This window comes from Eretmochelys imbricata, chromosome 10 (genome assembly GCF_965152235.1).
Source record: "Eretmochelys imbricata isolate rEreImb1 chromosome 10, rEreImb1.hap1, whole genome shotgun sequence".
In the NCBI taxonomy this organism is placed as follows: Eukaryota; Metazoa; Chordata; order Testudines; family Cheloniidae; genus Eretmochelys; species Eretmochelys imbricata.
In genome coordinates this window covers 7,977,898-7,995,952 of record NC_135581.1, presented here as the reverse complement: position 1 = coordinate 7,995,952, position 18,055 = coordinate 7,977,898, and the positions used below count along the sequence as shown (strand labels likewise).

Genomic DNA, 18,055 nt, shown 5'->3' with positions numbered 1-18,055 from the left:
AGCTATTAGCAGTTCATCCCTCATGCTTTTTTAGAATATATTTTTGTGTGGGTTTAGCGCTGGCAAAAGGTGTTAGTTCAACAGTCCTGGAGACTGAAGTTTTCTGTCCACAGGAGAGATCAGTTGTGCAAGCCTTTCCCCCGCAAGTACACTGCCCACCAACAACGTGCCTCATCCCTGACTGCATGAACCACTTCAAGAGATAAAAAGGTCATTGAATCACTTTGCCCTTTCAATACTTGGCCTTCCTGCTGAGACTGATAATAAGAGTGCCAGCTGTGGTTTTAATTATCTAGACACTTGTCCTCTAAGAACTAGAATGAGAGCCACCAATGATCAGCTGGAAATATCTTTTGGTCACTGCTGACCTGATCTAGTTTCAAACGGGGGATTTAGACCTGAAAAACCCTAGGGCTCCTTACTACCCAGTCTCTCATGGATCCTTCATGCTGGCTGAAAGAGGTTCCTGGACTAGAAGCTTTTCTAAAAGCTGACATCCTTAGGCCAGAACTGAAAAATTGATGTAAAGAAATCGTAAACTTAGTCAGGCTGAGATTTTACAGACAACTTCTCTACAGTTATTGCAATAGCCCAGAGCAATGGAAACTATGCGGTTTAAGCCTCTGTCTCTCCATCCGATTTATGGTAGTGTTCATAATAGCCACAAAGTGGGCATTCCCATCCCCTTCAAACTGTATGACTATCTGTTTAGTCCATACACCCAAGTGTACCCTACACATATCGATTTATATTTAACACATATTAGAAGGACAAAAAAGCTTTATTTTTGTAGTTAATGACCGCCCCCCTAAGTCATGTGGTGAGTGGGACAAAAGTTGTAAACACATAATAATAATGTGATGTATTTATTACTTTTGATTAGTTATTGTAAGAGGGAACAAAATTAAAGGATAGATTTGCAGTGGAGAGTAGGCCCTGCACAAACAAGCTCAGGACAGTTAGGTGTTGATGTTACACTCCCAGGCCAGGAACATTTTTAAGTTTTATTGGAGTAAATAAAACTGGAGTATTATTAAACTTAGTATCAAAACAAACAAACACAGCTTGCACAAGGCCCATTGCTGCTCAGTTCTTCCAGAGCATACACAGCTTTTCTTCTTCAACCCCCTCAGCAGACCTTCAATCCTTAAAGGGACAGGACACAGATAAATTTAACCCTGACATTCCCTTTTGAGTGCTACTCTCCCCCTTCATACCTGTAATGTTAGCCCAACATTCCTATTTACAAAATATAACATACAGCCCATTCATTTAACTTATTAGCAGTAGTCCATGAATTCCACAGGCTCATCATAGTATGCAGTGTTGAGGCAGGGTGACAAGACAGCAATTGTGAAAAATCGGGACGGGGGGGAAAGGTGGGGTAATAGGAGCCTATATAAGAAAAAGACCCCAAAATCGGGACTGTCCATATAAAATTGGGACATCTGGTCACTCTAGCAGTGTTGATATAGCCATGTTGGTCCCAGGATATTAGAGAGATAAGGTAGGTGGGTAATATCTTTTATTGGACCAACTTCTGTTGGTGAGAGAGAGAAGCTTTTGAGCTTTCACACAGAAGAAGAGCTTTGTGTAAGCTCATCTCTCTTACCAACAGAAGTTGGTCTCATAAAAGATACTAGCTCACCTGCCTTGTCTCTCTAAGCTCATAATTGATATTCTCAACTGAGTGTTAGGTCTCTCCTCCTTCATAAATTCAGATGCTTATGGTGGAAACTTCTGCATCTCTCTTCAGTTTATTCTACATTAAGTAGAAAGTTTCTGCAGCAAATGCAGGCCTGCTGTCCAACAGAACAGCCAGTTCTAAACATATTAAATTACCAAAGATCTTCCTATCTTATGGAAATAACAGTTCCTATATGATCAATGGGATAACCATGTGACTCCAAGACACTGGGCATGTGACAAGCTATTTAGAAAAGCATCTACTAAATTAACATAATAACAAACTATCCAGAACTATAAAACACTTAATTTAGAACAATAGCCATACCAAGAGTCACTATTACAAATATTGCATCAGCCTTGAGTAGAATGCTGGATAAGGTATAGGAGTACGCACTTGGAATGGCATATGACAAACACGAGGACAACCCCAGAGCGCATTCCCCAATCCAGTAGTTGGTTTTAGACATTGCTAAGTCATATGTCAATGTTCGTGGGGCTCTTCTCTCTTTAGCTGGACAACCTCACGTGTCAGTGGATTGTTCTGGAGATCTGTCCTCTAGTGCCCTACTTGTTACAGGTTCCATGGTTATGGTTTGGGATTCACATCTGTCAGTGGCTGGTGTAAATGTCACATCACTCTCATCAGCAGTTTTCGCATTGACAGGGTGAGCAACAGGCTCATTTCCCCAGCATGGATAAAACGCTTCTGCCCCTGCAGTGGATTCATTTTCATTCTCACTATCAGAATCACTGGAGTCCAAATTCGTGTCCTTATTTTGATCTCTTACTGCATTAGTTTGCATTATTCTCTGTATCTTCGGCTGTGGTGGCTTCGATGGTGGTGTTATGTCCACAGGTAAGAAGCCCACAGGGAAGTAAAAGATTACAGTGAAGAACTCTAATACCTTCTTTTCCATCTTCCACATTTACTTCATAGATTAGACTATCCCCTTTCCTTTCAAGAACGACATGAATTGTATCTTCCCAGCAGCATTTTAATTTCCCCTCTTTCTGAAAGATTCCTGACAAGTACTCTGTCACCTGGCAAGAGGGCAGTGTCATGCCTTTTCTGATGATCATCATGATTCTTTCCATGAGCAGCAGATTGTTTAGAACATTCTGATGCCAGTTCATAAGATTCTTTCATCTGTTGTTTCCATTTCTCTACATAATCTTTCCAGTCCCCAGGTGCAGATTCAGAGTTTATAGGTAGGCCAAATGTGATGTAAATGAGCAAACATGGTGATAATCCACACAATTAATAGAATGCTAAGACCCCTGTAGCTTCACTTCTGGCAAAGTGATAGGCATACATTACCTTATTAAGGGAATCCTTTCACTTTGACTTTTTTTCTGTGGCAGGGTTCTCAATGTGGCCAGCACAGTTTGGTTCAGCCTTTCTACTTGGCCACTACCCTGTGGGTGGTGTGGGTTGTGTGAGGGGTTTCAATATTACAGTAGTTCTATAACCTTCTGAATAAATTATTTTCAAACTCTGCCTCTAGGTCGTGCTGACGCCTTTTAAAACTAAGTCACTGAAGATCTTGTCTGCCACAGTCCTTCCTGGCTTCTTAGCGGTGGCAGGGTAGGCTTGAACAAACCTCATGACGTGATCCACAATGACTAAGATGTAGTCGTATCCTCCTTTGCGTCTCTCTGGATGCAAGAGGCCTATCAATATAAGCTCAAATCATTCTGTTTTAGCTGTTAGTTGGTGGAACTCTGGAAGGCTGGTGAAGTGTCCGTTTGCTCTTTTGCTGTAGCAATAAACTGTAAAATCTTATCTTTTAATGCAAGCAATGTAGATAATCCCTGATCTTCCAACTCTTCCCACCCATTTAAGTAACTTCTTATATATTCGGTTAAAGCAAAATGGCTTTTTGCTACAGTTTCACTGTGACTTGTCCCAGAAATGCCCAGAGAGCCATAGATTTCTCTTAAATGCTCATCCTTTAGCTGGTATGAAAGTCCTCCTATCTCCACCTGTAGGTCCCCTAAGTCAATGGTTTTCAACCTTTTTTCATTTGAAGATCCTTAAACAATTTAAAATGGAGGTGCAGACCCCTTGGAAATCTTAGACATAGTCTGCAGATCGAAGCCCCAGTGGTCCATGGACCAATGGTTGAAAACCACAGTTCTATGGTAACAAAAATCTTTCTTGGAGCCCTTAGACATAGTCTGGGGACCCCAGTGATCTGCAGACCACAGGCTGAAAACCACTGCTCCTAGTCTCTCCCCGCCATAGTGCTTGCAAACAATTATATTTCCCGTGGCAGCTTTTCCTGCAACAGTGGACAGCAGCTTCTAGGTAGGTTCGTCTGTCAGGGAGGTCAGCTCATTGCAATTCAGCCTCTTCTGCTTGTGCTCACCAAATATTACAATCCCAGACTAGGGGCAGTTTTAAAATTGGAGTTTTATTAAACAGTATTAAATGCACAAGCCCTCATTGCAGCTCAGTCCTTCCAGAGCACACAGAGCTTGCTGCAACAAGAGCCGTCCCCTTTGATCCCCTCAGCTCAGCAGACCTTCAAGCCTTAAAGGGACAGGGCACAGGTAAATCTAACCCTGCCATTCCCTTTTGAGTGCTACATTGGGTGTGCCCCCATGCAAGGCAGGAGATGAGACCGATCCGGAGGTGTGAGGCCATTTGGTACCTGTAATTAGACCAAGAAACATGGTATAGAAAATGTTGAAGAAAAAGGTTTGAGCCTGAATAGCAACCTGGATCCAAACATCCCCAGACTTTGGGAAAGCAGGTTGGGATCACATTTTGCACCTCGGGGTTTTCTTTAGAGTCTCCCATCTAAACACTAAGCACCAGCCCTGTTTAGGTTGATAAGATGCCAGCCCCAGGTGTCACTAGGGATTGCTAAAGATAGAGCCTTAACATTCAGTGTCTTATAGCTATTTCCAAAAATCACTGTCTGAGTTACCGAGAGACCACTAAAACAACAAGGAGTCCGGTGGCAACTTAAAGACTAACAGATTTATTTGGGCATAAGCCTCACGAAAGCTTATGCCCAAATAAATCTGTTAGTCTTTAAAGTGCCACCGGACCCCTTGCTGTTTTTGTGGATACAGACTTAACAGGGCTACCCCCTTATGAGAGACCACTGAACACACAACATATGCATGTGCCCAAGCACAACAGGGCCTTGCCCTGGGGGGCGGGGGGGGGCAGGCAGGAAGGGGTGAGTTAGTAGAGGGCAAGGCGAGGGAGCAGGAGGCAGGCTGGAGAACAAGGCAGCTTGGTGGCAGGCCAGCCTGGAGGCAGTCTCTCCCCAGGACCCCCGAGGGGCCGTGCCCTGGGTGGCAGGTCTCCGCTGAGCCCAGAGGGGCGCGGAGAAGGGGCTCTGCACTGGGGGTGGGGGGCTCTGTTCTGGGCGGGCGCGGAGCGAGCCGAGAGATGGGATGGGGGCCGCGGGGGGTTTGCCCCAGGAGCTGCCTTAAAGCCGCCACGATCCCCTAGCGCCGAGTCCCGGCTCCCCCTGGGCTGGCGCCGCTTTAAGGCGGCGCCTGCGGCCGCCGGTCCCTGGGAAGAGGAACTGGGGCTAACACTGCCGGGTTGGGCTGCAGGGCCACGGGCAAGAGCCGGGCTCGCCTAGGCGCGCTGCCCCGGCCCTCCTCCGGCGCTGTTTGCTGCTTCGGGACGGCTCTTTGCAGGGCGCGCTGCCTCGCCTCCCCGCAGCGGGCCAGATGCGCCCCGCGCCGCGCTCCCTGGCCCCGGCCGTGCCCCGCGCAGCGGGCCAGATGTGCCCGGCGCTGCGGGGGCCGGGGCAGCCCGGCCCCTCCTCTTAGCGGCCGCTTGCGGGCAGCTGCAGCGGACGGAGAGGGCGGAATTTCCTCTGCGCCAGGATCCCCAGCCCGCCGCCGCCGCCGCTCGAGCCCTGGGCCGGAGTCGGCTCCCCTCGGTAGCGTTGCGGCGGCGGGAGATGGAGCCTCGCGGCCGGCCTGGGGTGGGGGTGGTTGGGCCCCAGGTTCAGCGATGCCCGTCATGATAGCCCCTTGATCCGCTCCCCCCCGCCCCAGCTCAGCCATGGCTGCACTGAGCCGCTTTCTGCACCCGCACAGCCGGCACGGCGCCCCCTTCACAGCGCTGGGGCTGGGCAGGGCTCCCCTCTCCGGAGCCAGGTCGTGCAGCGCCAGGGGCAGGCACCTGCGCGTCTTGGTGGACATGGATGGGGTGCTGGCGGACTTTGAAGGAGGATTCTTAAAGAAGTTCAGGGCCAGGTACCCAGAGAAGCCGTACATTGCCCTGGAGGATCGCAGGGGCTTCTGGGTGTCGGAGCAGTATGGCCAGCTGAGACCTGAGCTGAGTGTGAGTTAATGGATTTCTCCCCCACACCCCCGTTATATTTGTGTTCTTCATTATTTGTCTGACACACAGACTGTAAACTCTGGTGGGCAGGGGTTGTTGTCTTAATTTGTCTGTGCATCATCTAACGTAGGCCCTGATCCTTGGTCGGGGCTCCTCCATGCTACAATAAGAATTAATAATACTTAAAATCGTTATTATTATTAATAATAATGTATATATTGGGGTTTCAATGTTGATTTTTTTTCCTCCTGAAATTAAGCGGATTTTAATGCAGATTCTTGTGGCAGGCTGTCTTTCTATTTTGATCAGAGGGAATGAAGCATCTGGCAGGGCCAGAGTCAGGAGACTGGACTAGATGGACCTTTGGTCTGACCCAGTGTTGACGTTCTTATGTTCTTAAGATAGTGTGATTTCTTCTGAGATTTCAGCAATGGTTGTCCACTGCCATGTGTTCCCAAGAACTTGGGCTTTAGGGGTGTTCATGGTGTTGGGTTATCTCATTGTATCCATCACATTAACAGACATCACTCCTGTTAAAACCTGCAAACTCTTGGGGTGAAATCCTGGACGTCATTGGTAAAACTTCAGTGGGGCCATGATTTCCTCCTGGGTTTCAGACAGTGCCCAGTTGATATTGGAGAAAGGGAGTCAGGCTGTTTCTGTATGGTATTTTGGCAACAGCATTCGGGATGCTGCGCTCCATTTTGGGCCACATCAACAGAAGGATATTGACAAATTGGAGGGAGCTCAGAGAAGAGCAACCAAAGTGATCAGAGAGCTGTGAGGGGATCAGCTTTGGAGGGAAGAGTAAAAGAGCTAAATGCCCATAGCCTGATAGCCTACAGAGATTGGAAGGGTGTTAATTCCTGGGGGAAGGGGTGATTCTATACAGTTCCAGGGGATAAATAAGATCAAATAAAAAAAGGAAAATGTTGGGTGAAGATCAGGAAAATCTTAGCAGTGAGCTCTATTAAACCAGGGAAAAGTCTCCCCGGGGAAGTGGTAGAATCTCGAGGCCTTGGACTTTCAAACCTAGATCAATCAGAGCACTGAGCACAAGAACAATCCTGACCTGGCATGAGATGATCTGGCAGGTGTTTTTCCTCACTAAAGGCTCAGCTCTGCTCCCATTGAACGTAGTGGTAAACCTCCTATTGACTTTGGGAGCAGAGCCAGCCCCTGCATCCCCAGTACAGCAAAGCACTTAAGCACATGCAGAAGGTTAAGCACGTGTGTAAGTGCTTTGCTGAACTGGTGCCGGATGTCAGCTGTAGAACGATGATTTATAGCTTTTATACCCCACTGGTATAATGCACTGTAGTTTGAGTTGCAGTGAACATTATTTTAACTTAATAGCCTGTTACAGTAACTGCTCTTTTCACATGGACGGGGGGATTCTCGGCAGGCTGCATTGCAGCCCTAGGAGTTGCCTTCACGTTTTATTTTTTTAACATGCACTAAGGTGTGTAAGAAGGATTGTTTCCAAACCACTGGTGCTACTTGAGTCTTCTGCTGCCCTTCAGCTCCCCTGGGGCAGCAGAGTGATGGGATTTCTGGTTTGCTCCCTCCCGCCCTTTTAAGTGGGTGTGTTCTGTCCTCCCACATTCCGCACCCACATATCTGACAGGTGGCTGGACTTTGCTTTGGTGCTCTCCAGCACTGAGCAATTAATGCTTAGGGCAGATCGTGACCCAGCTGTGCAAAGGAGTATAGGGGATTTAAGGCTCCTCTGTACTCCCGTGCATGACACTAGAGACCTAGATCGCAGGTAGCAGTGCTGGAAGCTGGATCATTACATCCACCATGCAAGAGGGTGGGAGTGGACAGGGTGGTGAGGGGGCAAACCCTTGGCTCTGCCACCACCCAATGCACAGGCTAGCATAGCTAGATATAGGCCTGACACATGGTACTTCTCCCTGAGAGCAAAGGGGAATCTGGAAGGCAAAATGTGGCTCCCGGATTCACACCTTGCCTTCTGATCTGCTCGAGGGGAAGTGGAACAGCCTGCTGCCCAGTGCTTGGGGTTCATGACAAAGCCACAATTGAGCCCTTAAGCTGAACTCAACCTTCTCTTGCTCCTGTCATGTTAAGACAATTGCTTATGGGTGAGACTTCCAGAATGTCCCATTTCTCCCCTCCACCAAAGGATCCACATCCAGGCAAAACAATTCTGCGACTATAGATTCATGGTCATCAGTGAGGATGAAACCAGGGGTGTGGCTGACGCACACTGCAGTATTCTCTGTTCCCCATGGCCCATAGGTCAGGGCAAGTAGAGTATGAGAGCAGCTCTACCTTACACAGAGAACCAGGAAGCCCCTGGACAACCCCAAAATACTCCAGAGCACAAAAGTGGCTTAAAGCCACCTTTGCCCCTCTGATTCTGCCCCAAGCAAAGAAGCAAAGGGCCTATGTGTCATCACAAATCCTTAATTGCACAGCTGCCTTCAGAATATTTCAAGGCTGCTTCCAGATTGCTCCAGTTGGGTTGCAAAACAGTTCCTCCAGCTGGGGCTGAGTGTGCTGCCATTGCCCAAGGATCTCAGTGCTCAAGCTGGGATCTTTATGCGCAGGCCATCACTATGTTATTTTTAATCAGGGGAAATAGAATTTTTCTTTAATTTAGGCCTGGCTTGCATGTTTCTAGTCCCTTGCCTGGATCAGTAGCTCTGGAGCAGATGTGATTCTGTGATCTTCAATCAGTATGGTGCAAATCTCTTCCTCTGAACAGTTGATCAAATCCAAATCAAATACTTCCAAAAGAAGCAACCCCACAGCAAAGACAAGCTAGATGTGCAGAAACACACTCCTTCCACCTTTTTGTTTTTGAGCATGAGACCACAAAAGACTGCTTTCCTTAACAATCTACATGTCATTAGCAATTTAAGGCAGTGCAAGGACTTACAGGTGCACTGAGTACACCCTGCTCTCTAGATCCAGCTACGAGATGTAAATTACAGACAGCTCCCGGTCTCTGGTCTCCCTTGTCCCAGGATTCTGCTCCATACACTTTGCCTTCCTCAGGCCTCCCTTTTTTCCATGGCAGCGTTATAACGAAGTGCTCAAGCCCTTGTCCTCAGGGACTCTGGCACATGCTGAATTTGCCTTGCTCAGGAACTCACTTGACTGGTATTTTTTAGACAGACCCTTGAGGTTAGAGGGGTAGCATTCCTTGCCCCCATTGGGGCATTTTGGTTACTACCTTAGATTCTTTTATGGAGACCAAATGTCCCCATAGCACCCAATGCTGAACAACACTGCATTACAGCAGATTTGGGAAGCTAATCTGCTTCAGATGGACCTGGGTCATGAGATTCAGATCCAGGGTTTGGGAGAATTCAAGTTTTGGTTCAGGACCCTCTCTCACACCTGCTGTCGGACCCAGCCAGCCTCTTGAACACCTACCATCTTCTTTCCAGGTGAAGGGCCATCAGAGGGGGGAAAATGCACATGGCAACCCAGGGCAGGGAGGAGAGGAGCAGGATGGACTGTACAGTAACTGGGTTGTTTGCCCTTGCAGGAGAAAGCAATCAGCATATGGGAGTCAAAGAATTTCTTCATTGAGCTGGATCCAATCCCAGGGGCTGTGGAAGCCGTGAAGCAAATGGCCAAGTTGGAAAAGTGAGTACACATTCACGGTTGTGGATGGGAGGGGGTCTAAGTGCCACAGGGCATTTGTGCTCTAGCCTTCCGCCGCTGGAGATCGGGTGGTTCAAATTCCAATGGGTGAAAATTAATGTGATCCTAGCGTCTGTTGTAAAGCCCTCACGTACTTAGGTGCAGTTGTTGATCCGATTTAGAGCCGCCTCTGCTGTTCCAGTTGTGGGACTTCTTTTAGGTGGGAATTGAGCTGCATTGGCAGAGCTCTGGAGAGAACACTTTTTGTTCGTAATAAACACGTGTGTGCACATAGATTGGTCAAAGCACTTGGCCAGACAGTCTGTCTTGGTTTGCTCCGTGTCAGTGAGCATAAACATCATATGAATGGAGATTTCCAGTTCTAATATCTAGGCCTCCCTGGGACCTGTCTACAGGTTTTGCCTACTCCTAAAGTAGGAGCCATAGTTTCAGTAGAGATTTTGCTAAGCAAGCTATAGCACCTGAGCCCTCCTGGCGTCTGCCTCCCTAGTGCCCTCTCTCGGATGTGTGCCTGGGTTAGTTACCTCAGTGCCCACTCACCAGAAATGCTTTTTCGTGTAACCCTGTTCAGTATATGGCGGCGAGTTCCAGTCAGGGCTTGGTGTCTCTGTAGCAGCAACCAGACTATTTAGGGGTACGTCTTGAATCCTACGGTGCTTTTAGAGCTGGAAAGGGAATTAAATTGGTGCGGTTCCCCACTCTCGCTCTCTCTCTCTCTTTTCCCGGCAGCACTGATGTGTTCATCTGCACAAGCCCGATCAAGAAGTACCGCTACTGTGCTTATGAGAAGGTAAGCAGTGAGTGAGCCGTGTGGAACGGAGTGGAGGGGGGTGGGCTAGCTCTGGGACTGGGCCCCAAAGCACAAGTGTCACCCATGGAATGTAAAATCTCTTGCTGGCCAGTGTGTTTCTCCAGCCCCACCCCCTATCGCTGCAGAGCTCTTCTGTAGCATTTGGTCCATCACACTGCAAGGTCAGCGCCTGTGTCTTGTGCTTCCCAAATGATCCCAAAGCACTCTAAAGGCTATATATACCAGAACCTTCATTCGCCTCTAGGATGCAGCCACCTCTGAGATGGAATATGGCAGCTGTCTGACAGAGCACAGTGACGCTATGTAACAGTTTGGGATAGGAAGTGAAGTATATGCTCTCCAATTCAAACTGCAGGGGAAATTTAGATAGGCAGAAAGCTATTACCCAAGGATAGGTTGGCAGGGCTAATCCTTGGTATCTTCAGTAACCACATATGAGAGTAGGGATAGCCTTGTGGCAAATGCCCAGGTCTGGGGAACCAGGATGCCTGTGTTCTAGTCCTGCCTCTGCCCCTGACTTGCTATGCTGCCTTAAGGAAGTCAGCTGACCTCAGTTTGCCCATCTGCAAAATGGGAGTGGGTTCTTGCCTACCTCACAGAAGGCATTGGGGCCTTAACTAATTACTGTCTGTGAAGTGTGCTGAACTCCTTGGGTGGAAAGTGCTATGGCAGGCAGACACTATGTTAATTATAAGCATGTGGGACCTTGGTTTTTACATTTCATCACAATCCCGGAAATGATCGGTGATTAAAGCATGAGGTGTTAGTAAGTGGAGAGTGAGCTGAACAAACAGGAGATGCACAGCTGGGACCATGTTGGGTGCAAATTGGAGGGAAATCAGTGTCCTTTCTGGGCCATTAATACTGTTACCCCTTTTGGCCCCAGTGGTTAGCTATAGTTAGGAACCCTGCAGACTGTTTCTATCAGGAGGAGACGTTGATGGAGTCAGGTATATTTGATGCAATGCTGTTTGTTTATAAGAACGTACAAAGTCCTGTTCCCCTGAACACGGTAGGAATCAAACAGCAGGAGACAGTATCTTTGCTCTCAGCTCCAAGCCCCTTTCTATAGCCAGGAACTTGGCTCAAAAGCTCTCCGCTTAGCTTTTTCTCAGGGCCATGCAGCCAATGCCTTTGTAGCTGTGTCTGGTGCTTCTTTGCTGCCTTCTTTCTCTGCTTCGCTGGTTCTTCTCCCTCCCACACAGGCACACACCTCCATGGTCCACCAAGTAATACCCAGCGAAAAACCCTCCACTCACTTAGCTCAGCTCCCTGAGTGGCTTCACATGTAATGACGAGTGCCTTTGGTTTGGTTCTGTTGTTTCTTACATTCATCCCAAACCCAGGGTGGCTGGTACCCTCAGCAGTTTCACTGAGGTTTGTCCCAAATCCGAACAATGTACTTGGCAGGGTGTCCTCCCACCCCTGCCCCCAGAGCCTCCTGTCGTTCCTTACCTTTGTCTTTCGCTAGCAAACCAATGTCAAGCGCTCTGCGCCTGGTATTTGATGCTGCCTTTCATCTGAGCGGGTGACCATGCGGCTGCTGAAGCCAGCCTGCCCTACCTGCCACACTAACTGCGCCACCCTCTTGCTTTCCAGTACGCCTGGGTGGAGAAGCATTTTGGCCAAGAATTTCTGGAGCAGATCGTCCTAACGCGAGATAAAACTGTGATCTCTGGCGATCTGCTTATAGATGATAGATCAGATATTACAGGTACGGGAGATTGGACGCGGTAAAGGTAACTGTATGATACTCCTGGGGCAGGTAGACTGGGGTTGCTCCCCTGCCCGTGTGTTTTGTTTACTTCTTTATGGACCTTTTTGGCCATTGCTGAATGCCTTATGCACGTCGGGCTCAAGTACACCTGCTGTACTCCCAGCTACGTTGGCTGTAATGTTTTTTCGGGCTGTTATTATTGAGCAAGAGCTGCCAAAACTCCTTGCACTGCTGATGCCTGCCAGAGATTGGATCGGCATTTTCTTAAAGCCCAGGGGCGTTTGGTTCTGGGTCAGCCCAGGGTGGAGAGAGGGTCTAGCAGGGAAATCCGGATTCAGAGCTGAGCCTCCCCAAGGTGTGGATGGGCAAGTCTAGTGAGTGGGACAGTGGGCTGAGACTCAAGAGACCCGGGTTCAGTTCTTGGTTCAATCAAAGTCTCCCTTTGGGAACTTGGGCAAGTCACTTAGGGGTTGTCTACAGGGTGCATTAGTCTGCACCTGCAAGGTGTCAATTCTAGTGTGCACTAGCCTGTTGTGCACTAACTGGCCTGGGAGGGACCCTGCTGGTGCACACTAACAGTTCCCTAGTGCACGTTGACGTGGTCCCGTTTCAAACAGTACAGCATTACTGTGCACTAGGAAACTGTTAGTGTGCACCAGCAGGGTCCCCCCCAGGCCAGTTAGTGTGTGACACGCTACTGCGCCCTAGAATTGACACCCCACTGGTGCAGACTAATTTACTGTGCAGAGAAGTCCCTAATCTTCCCTGTGCCTCCATTGCCCTGACCATTACATGGGGATCCGCACTTCCCTACCTCCCCGAGAGTTGTGAGGATGAAGTCCGTTAGCGACTGCGAGTTGTGCGGATACCACAGCAAGGAGGACCAGGGCCGTGCCGAGCTAGATGGGGTTGGACATGGGCCCATCTCTGATGAGATCCCAGGTTGCTGGAAGTACAACACCAACACACGGACCCAGCGCCTCCTGCAGGGTCGTGGTGGTGCTCGAAGGCCCCTCCCTGAGCCGCTTTGCTCTTCCTGTCTTTCAGGAGCCGAGCCGAACCCCAGCTGGGAGCACGTTCTCTTCACAGCCTGTCACAATAAGCACCTGCAGCTGCAGCCCCCCAGCAGGAGGCTCCACTCGTGGGCCGAGAACTGGAGGGCGATCCTGGACAGCAAGCGGCCACTGCACAGCTGGGCCATTTAAAGCGACAGGCCCCTGAGGCTGCCCCCTTAGCTGAATGGCGCCTCGGTGCGCTCTGTGGTGTCCAGCTCTGGGCTGAAACCCACAGACAGACAATCTTGCTGAGCAGAGTAAGGAGAGGGGCCCTGGCGGGGAGCGATCGCAGCAGCACCAACCCCAGAGAACAGGGCCAAAGGGGGATCGTGTTCATTAAGCTAGAGGCCACTGGGCCATGTGTGACTGGGCCGCCGTGAAGCAACAGAAGGATTCTGGGCCCATGCCAGTATAGGAAGCCCTGTCTACCGTGTGTCCTTTTTGCACCCAGCTCTATATAACTCAGTGGCACCTTAGTACTGGCATCTGGTGACACCGAATGTAGTGTCTCCGACGGACTCACCTCTCAGCTCGTTACCCGGCGTCCCCTGAACCTGCTTCGTGGTGCGGATTAACTTTGGAATACCCGCCCCCCCTATCTACACTGAGTTGGAGCACTGGATCAGCAGTTTGCCCTAGAGGACTGTTTGCCCTAGGGTTTGCCCTAGAGGACTGTCAACATCCTACCTCCTCCACCCATCCTGACACAGAGGAGTGGTGTTCCCTTCCCTCAGTCCCCAGCCTGCCTCTTCTTCATTCTTTGGCTCACCTGCTGTCACCACTCCAAGGGGAGCATCTTCGTGCAGCAGCGTTCGCTTTTCCTCACAGCTGTGACTGTGCCTGCCGGGACTGCCTTGCAGGAGCGCATGGAGGAACATTGTGAAACGAGGTGCTGGGGGGCACGATCCCCTCCAGCCAAGAGTGCACATCGGTCACAAATAGAGTCCAAGGGAAAGGTCTCCTCAGAGGGCCACCGCACAGAATCTCCGACTCTCCTGCCTGTCCCAAGGGGTAAGGAGGACTCTGCAAAAATGCAACACGCAAGATTGACAGTGGCAGCGACCAGAGAGCAGCCACGGCCTCAAAGGGGAAGGGTCAACATTCAGAGTGGGCAGCCGGTACGCTGGCTCAGCTGTGCTGCATGTGGCATGAGATAGCAAGATCCAGGCCATGGCTAAGTACCCATGTGATCAGGCTGCAAGAAGACTGGCCCAGCATCAATATGCCAAGGATGGCGTTTCCACCCCCACCATGGCTCTGGCAGTAGTGTCCGGGTGAGGGGAGTGTAGACAGGGCCAGCTTTAGGATTCTGGGGGGTTCCCCCTGAAACTTTCCTTTAAACTCAACCTACTCTTATCAAAGTAGCCTCCTCCCAAGCTGGTGTAGTATGGTTCTGTCACGACCCATCTTCCTCGAACATTGACAGAGCGACACAACAATGCCTGAAATTCAGGGGATGTAATTATCCTGCAACCTGGGCTGGTGAAAATCAGGGACACGTTACTGATTGGAGGACAGGGGCAACCCCACTTCGATCATCAGGGACCTGCATCAGCTCGGCGATGCCGAGGGGCTCAAACTGATTTTGGATGTAACCCGGCAGCACCGTCTTTAGAAAGGGCTCGGATGGCAGCTGTGCGTTGGCGGGGGTCACTGTAGGGGGAGATGAACATTCGCAACTCCTCCCTAGGGCTTCCTCATTCCAGATGAGTGAGGCAACAACTCTGGCCCAACGTTTATTTCCCCCAGAGATCATAGGTACTGGAACAAGCCGCACCCACTGGCTTGAAGTGGTTTCCATTGTACACAGGGTTTACAGTTTAGTTCAATGGCTCTCAGCACCCCCACTATAAAAATGGTTCCAGTGCGCCTGCAATAGATTGGGGAGCCCCTAACTAGCTTGAAGTTATCCATGGGCTATCACTTCCCCTCCCCCCACAGTGGTTTTGGAGGCTCTTCTCCCCTACTCAAGACTTTATTCCTGGGATGGTTGGGGTTCTCTGTCTCAGCTGTTAACTCTCGAGTGCAGCCCCTTGAGTTGAGATAGTCAGTGTCACGCGACTGGCATGCCTCTCACAGCTGTGCCGCACATCAACGACCATTGTTCAACTGAAGCACCAACAGGTGGCTCTGCCATCCCATTAATCCTTTCTCCATAGGCTGGCTATTAGGAATGGGCAAGCTAATGGGGCTGAGAAGAGAGAGGTGGATGAAATAGGCATGATCTAGCCCCAGAGGTGCTGTTAACAGCCTGAGCACATGATGGGGAGCCAGGAACTCATGGGTTTTTGTCCTGGCTCTTCCAATGATCCAAGTTACAGGCAAATCACTTTGCCTCCCTGTGCCCCGGCTTGTATAATGGATACGTCAGTACCTCTTGGGGTGAGGAGGGGCTGGAACAACAGCCAGCCTCTAAATCTTTGAGGTGTGTAGGCTATTTCCTACACACATTGGGAAGAGAGGGTGAGTGGAGGAACGAAGCTAAAAGACATTGCGGTAGCCACAGTTCATCACCAGGTGCCCGAGTGTGCTCTTTGGCACTGAAATAATTGACCAGAAGCACAGTTCGGAGGGCCCAGTGACCATACACGTTGATAAAGCCAGAGCCTGGGTGGGCCTCAGCATTGGAGATCCACCGCAGAATGGACAGAACCTGCCATCGCAGTTGGAAGAACAAAAAGCTCAAGGCTGCGCTCGTTGGTATCTCTCCTCCCTCCATCAGACATCCAGAAAGCAGAGGGCCCTGCCAACACCACAGACCTTTACTACAGGCCTGCTGTCCTTCAGAGAGGGGCTTCGTTAAGTGGTGCAGAACGATCTCCTCGGAAGTCCCTTCCCTCTGCCAGGCTCATCCCGCTCTGTGTCCGGAGCGTAGATTACCACTCCTGAGACCCACGGGCATTGCCTCCTGCCAGCAGAGTCCGGCCAGTCAGCATGCGCATTCCACACAATACTCTTGGCAATGAAAAGGAGAATCTCCCCCCACCACCCAAGAATGGGACCTGTGGGTTCCCCTAAGCTAAAGGCTCCCAGGCAGGAGGGCCGCCAGGTGTTTGCAACTCTTGGCCCTTTGCCTGCAGCAATCACTCTTCCCTGCAATCAATCTTCGCACATTTGGATTCCCAACCTCTCTCCTTAGCAAAGCTGTAAAAAGCAGGTAAAGCCTGAAACCACATGGTGCATGAAAAAGCTGTTTCCCTGATTACTGCGCGGTTGGCGTTAGCTCTTACTGAGATCTGTAGGATCTGGACATTGCACTGAACAAAGATGGTGCTTCAGGATTTTGCCCTTCCTCAGCTTTTACCACTGGGGCCAAACCCCAAGCTGTCGTGGGGAGCCATAACTGCTGCTTGGGGATTGCAAACGCTCACGTCTCCCGGGGTTTGAGCCCCTGTCTGCAGTGGGCGTTCTGCCTGAGGGAGGGCTGCAGGGTTTGGTCCAGCTTGTGTGTTTTACAGACTGGAAGGGCTGCCTTAAAATTTAAACCACTGTGTACATGCCTGGGGTGATCAAATGGGTATTGTAGCGGCCTGGGGCCCAGCAAGGTCTAGACAGCTGTTGCTCAGTCCGAGCAGCCCTTTAGCAGCGACGGGTGGCAGATGGACGTAGCTGGTGTACCACACCCTCCGAGGGCATTACATTTTTTTCAGCACTGTGTTTGATTTGTTAATTGTCCCAGTTCTCCCTCCCAGTCCCCTCCACCCCTCTGGGTAATGCTGTTATCTGGAAGGGGTTCCTAGGGGGAGGACAGAGCTTACTCGGGGTTACAGCTGCTATTCAGCATTATGGCCCTAGCTGCGAGTGTGACTTTGCTTTCTCATGGGTTGGTTATTTTTTCCACTTTTGAGGACATAATATTAAGAGTGAAATCAGGTTGGTCCTGTTTTACAGTGCTGGCACTTGGAAGAGGAAGATGTGTTTCCAGGGCTAACAGCCCTGTTATTCTTCTCTCTCACACACATAACGCGCACACCCCCATCCACCCCTGGCTATAAGCTGAACTGTTTGGACCATATCCTCAGGTGTGTAAATCAGCATAGCCAGTGATGTTAGGGAAACAAGGCCAATTTACACCAGTTGAGGATCTGGTCTTTAAAATGGTACATTGTTTTGCTCAACTGAGATGCAGAGAAGCGTTTTTTTTAGATTTACAGTGTATAACAGATCCACCCAGGATCCTTGCACTAAATATTCAATTTTGTTGTCATTGCAGTTTATATAAAATAGGGTTTTAATATTCCTGGTACCATACTAACCGTGATAGAGGAGCGATTTTACCTCCAGGGCTCAGATTACTCTGGAGAAGGGTCATGTGGCACAAGCATCATGCTACCGACCACTGCGGCTTTCTTTTGGCAACTACGTTCCAGCCCATTCGATGGAATCCCCGTGAACGGAAATAGGGCTGGTAGGAGGCCACTTCCTGTTTTGGCAGAGAGGTATGTATCATACAAAAGGGAGGTAGGCAATGCAATCTCCTGGTTACATTATGGAACTGGTTGTCAGGACTCCTGGGTTGTCTTCCTAGTTCTGTCTGTTTGTCTAGGGTTTGGTACCGGGATATCAGAGCATCATTGCCACAGACTCGCCATATGACCTTAAGCAAATCACTTACCCATTCTGTGCCTCAGTTTCCTCATCTGTAAAATTTGGATAATCCCACCTACTTCACAGGGATACTGTGAGGAGGAGCGGGACAATGTCATGTGCTTTGAGAGCCCCAGTCAGAACATGCTCTGTAATTTATCATTAATGATGTGCTTCCTCTGGGATAGGCACAGGAATCAAATTGGGGCAGGATGACCGTTTTGGGGCCCAATCCAAGG

The 18,055-nt window shown here is 49.7% G+C and overlaps 1 protein-coding gene across 1 annotated transcript; it reads left to right on the top strand.

Moving 5' to 3' along the window:
• Window positions 1-5,725: 5,725 nt before the first annotated feature.
• On the top strand, window positions 5,726-13,530 carry NT5M (5',3'-nucleotidase, mitochondrial). Its single transcript, XM_077828837.1, has 5 exons — window positions 5,726-6,007; window positions 9,528-9,628; window positions 10,376-10,436; window positions 12,057-12,171; window positions 13,222-13,530. The coding sequence occupies exons 1-5, from the start codon at window positions 5,726-5,728 to the stop codon at window positions 13,377-13,379; spliced, it is 717 nt and encodes a 238-aa protein (XP_077684963.1). The 3' UTR covers window positions 13,380-13,530.
• The last annotated feature ends 4,525 nt before the right edge of the window (window positions 13,531-18,055 follow it).

Excerpts from the sequence above, each read along its gene's own strand:
- NT5M (XM_077828837.1), top strand. The coding sequence starts at position 5,726 with ATGGCTGCACTGAGCCGCTTTCTGCACCCGCACAGCCGGCACGGCGCC. Across the intron at positions 9,629-10,375 it reads CAAATGGCCAAGTTGGAAAA|CACTGATGTGTTCATCTGCA; the intron begins GTGAGTACACAT and ends TTTTCCCGGCAG. Across the intron at positions 10,437-12,056 it reads GCTACTGTGCTTATGAGAAG|TACGCCTGGGTGGAGAAGCA; the intron begins GTAAGCAGTGAG and ends CTTGCTTTCCAG.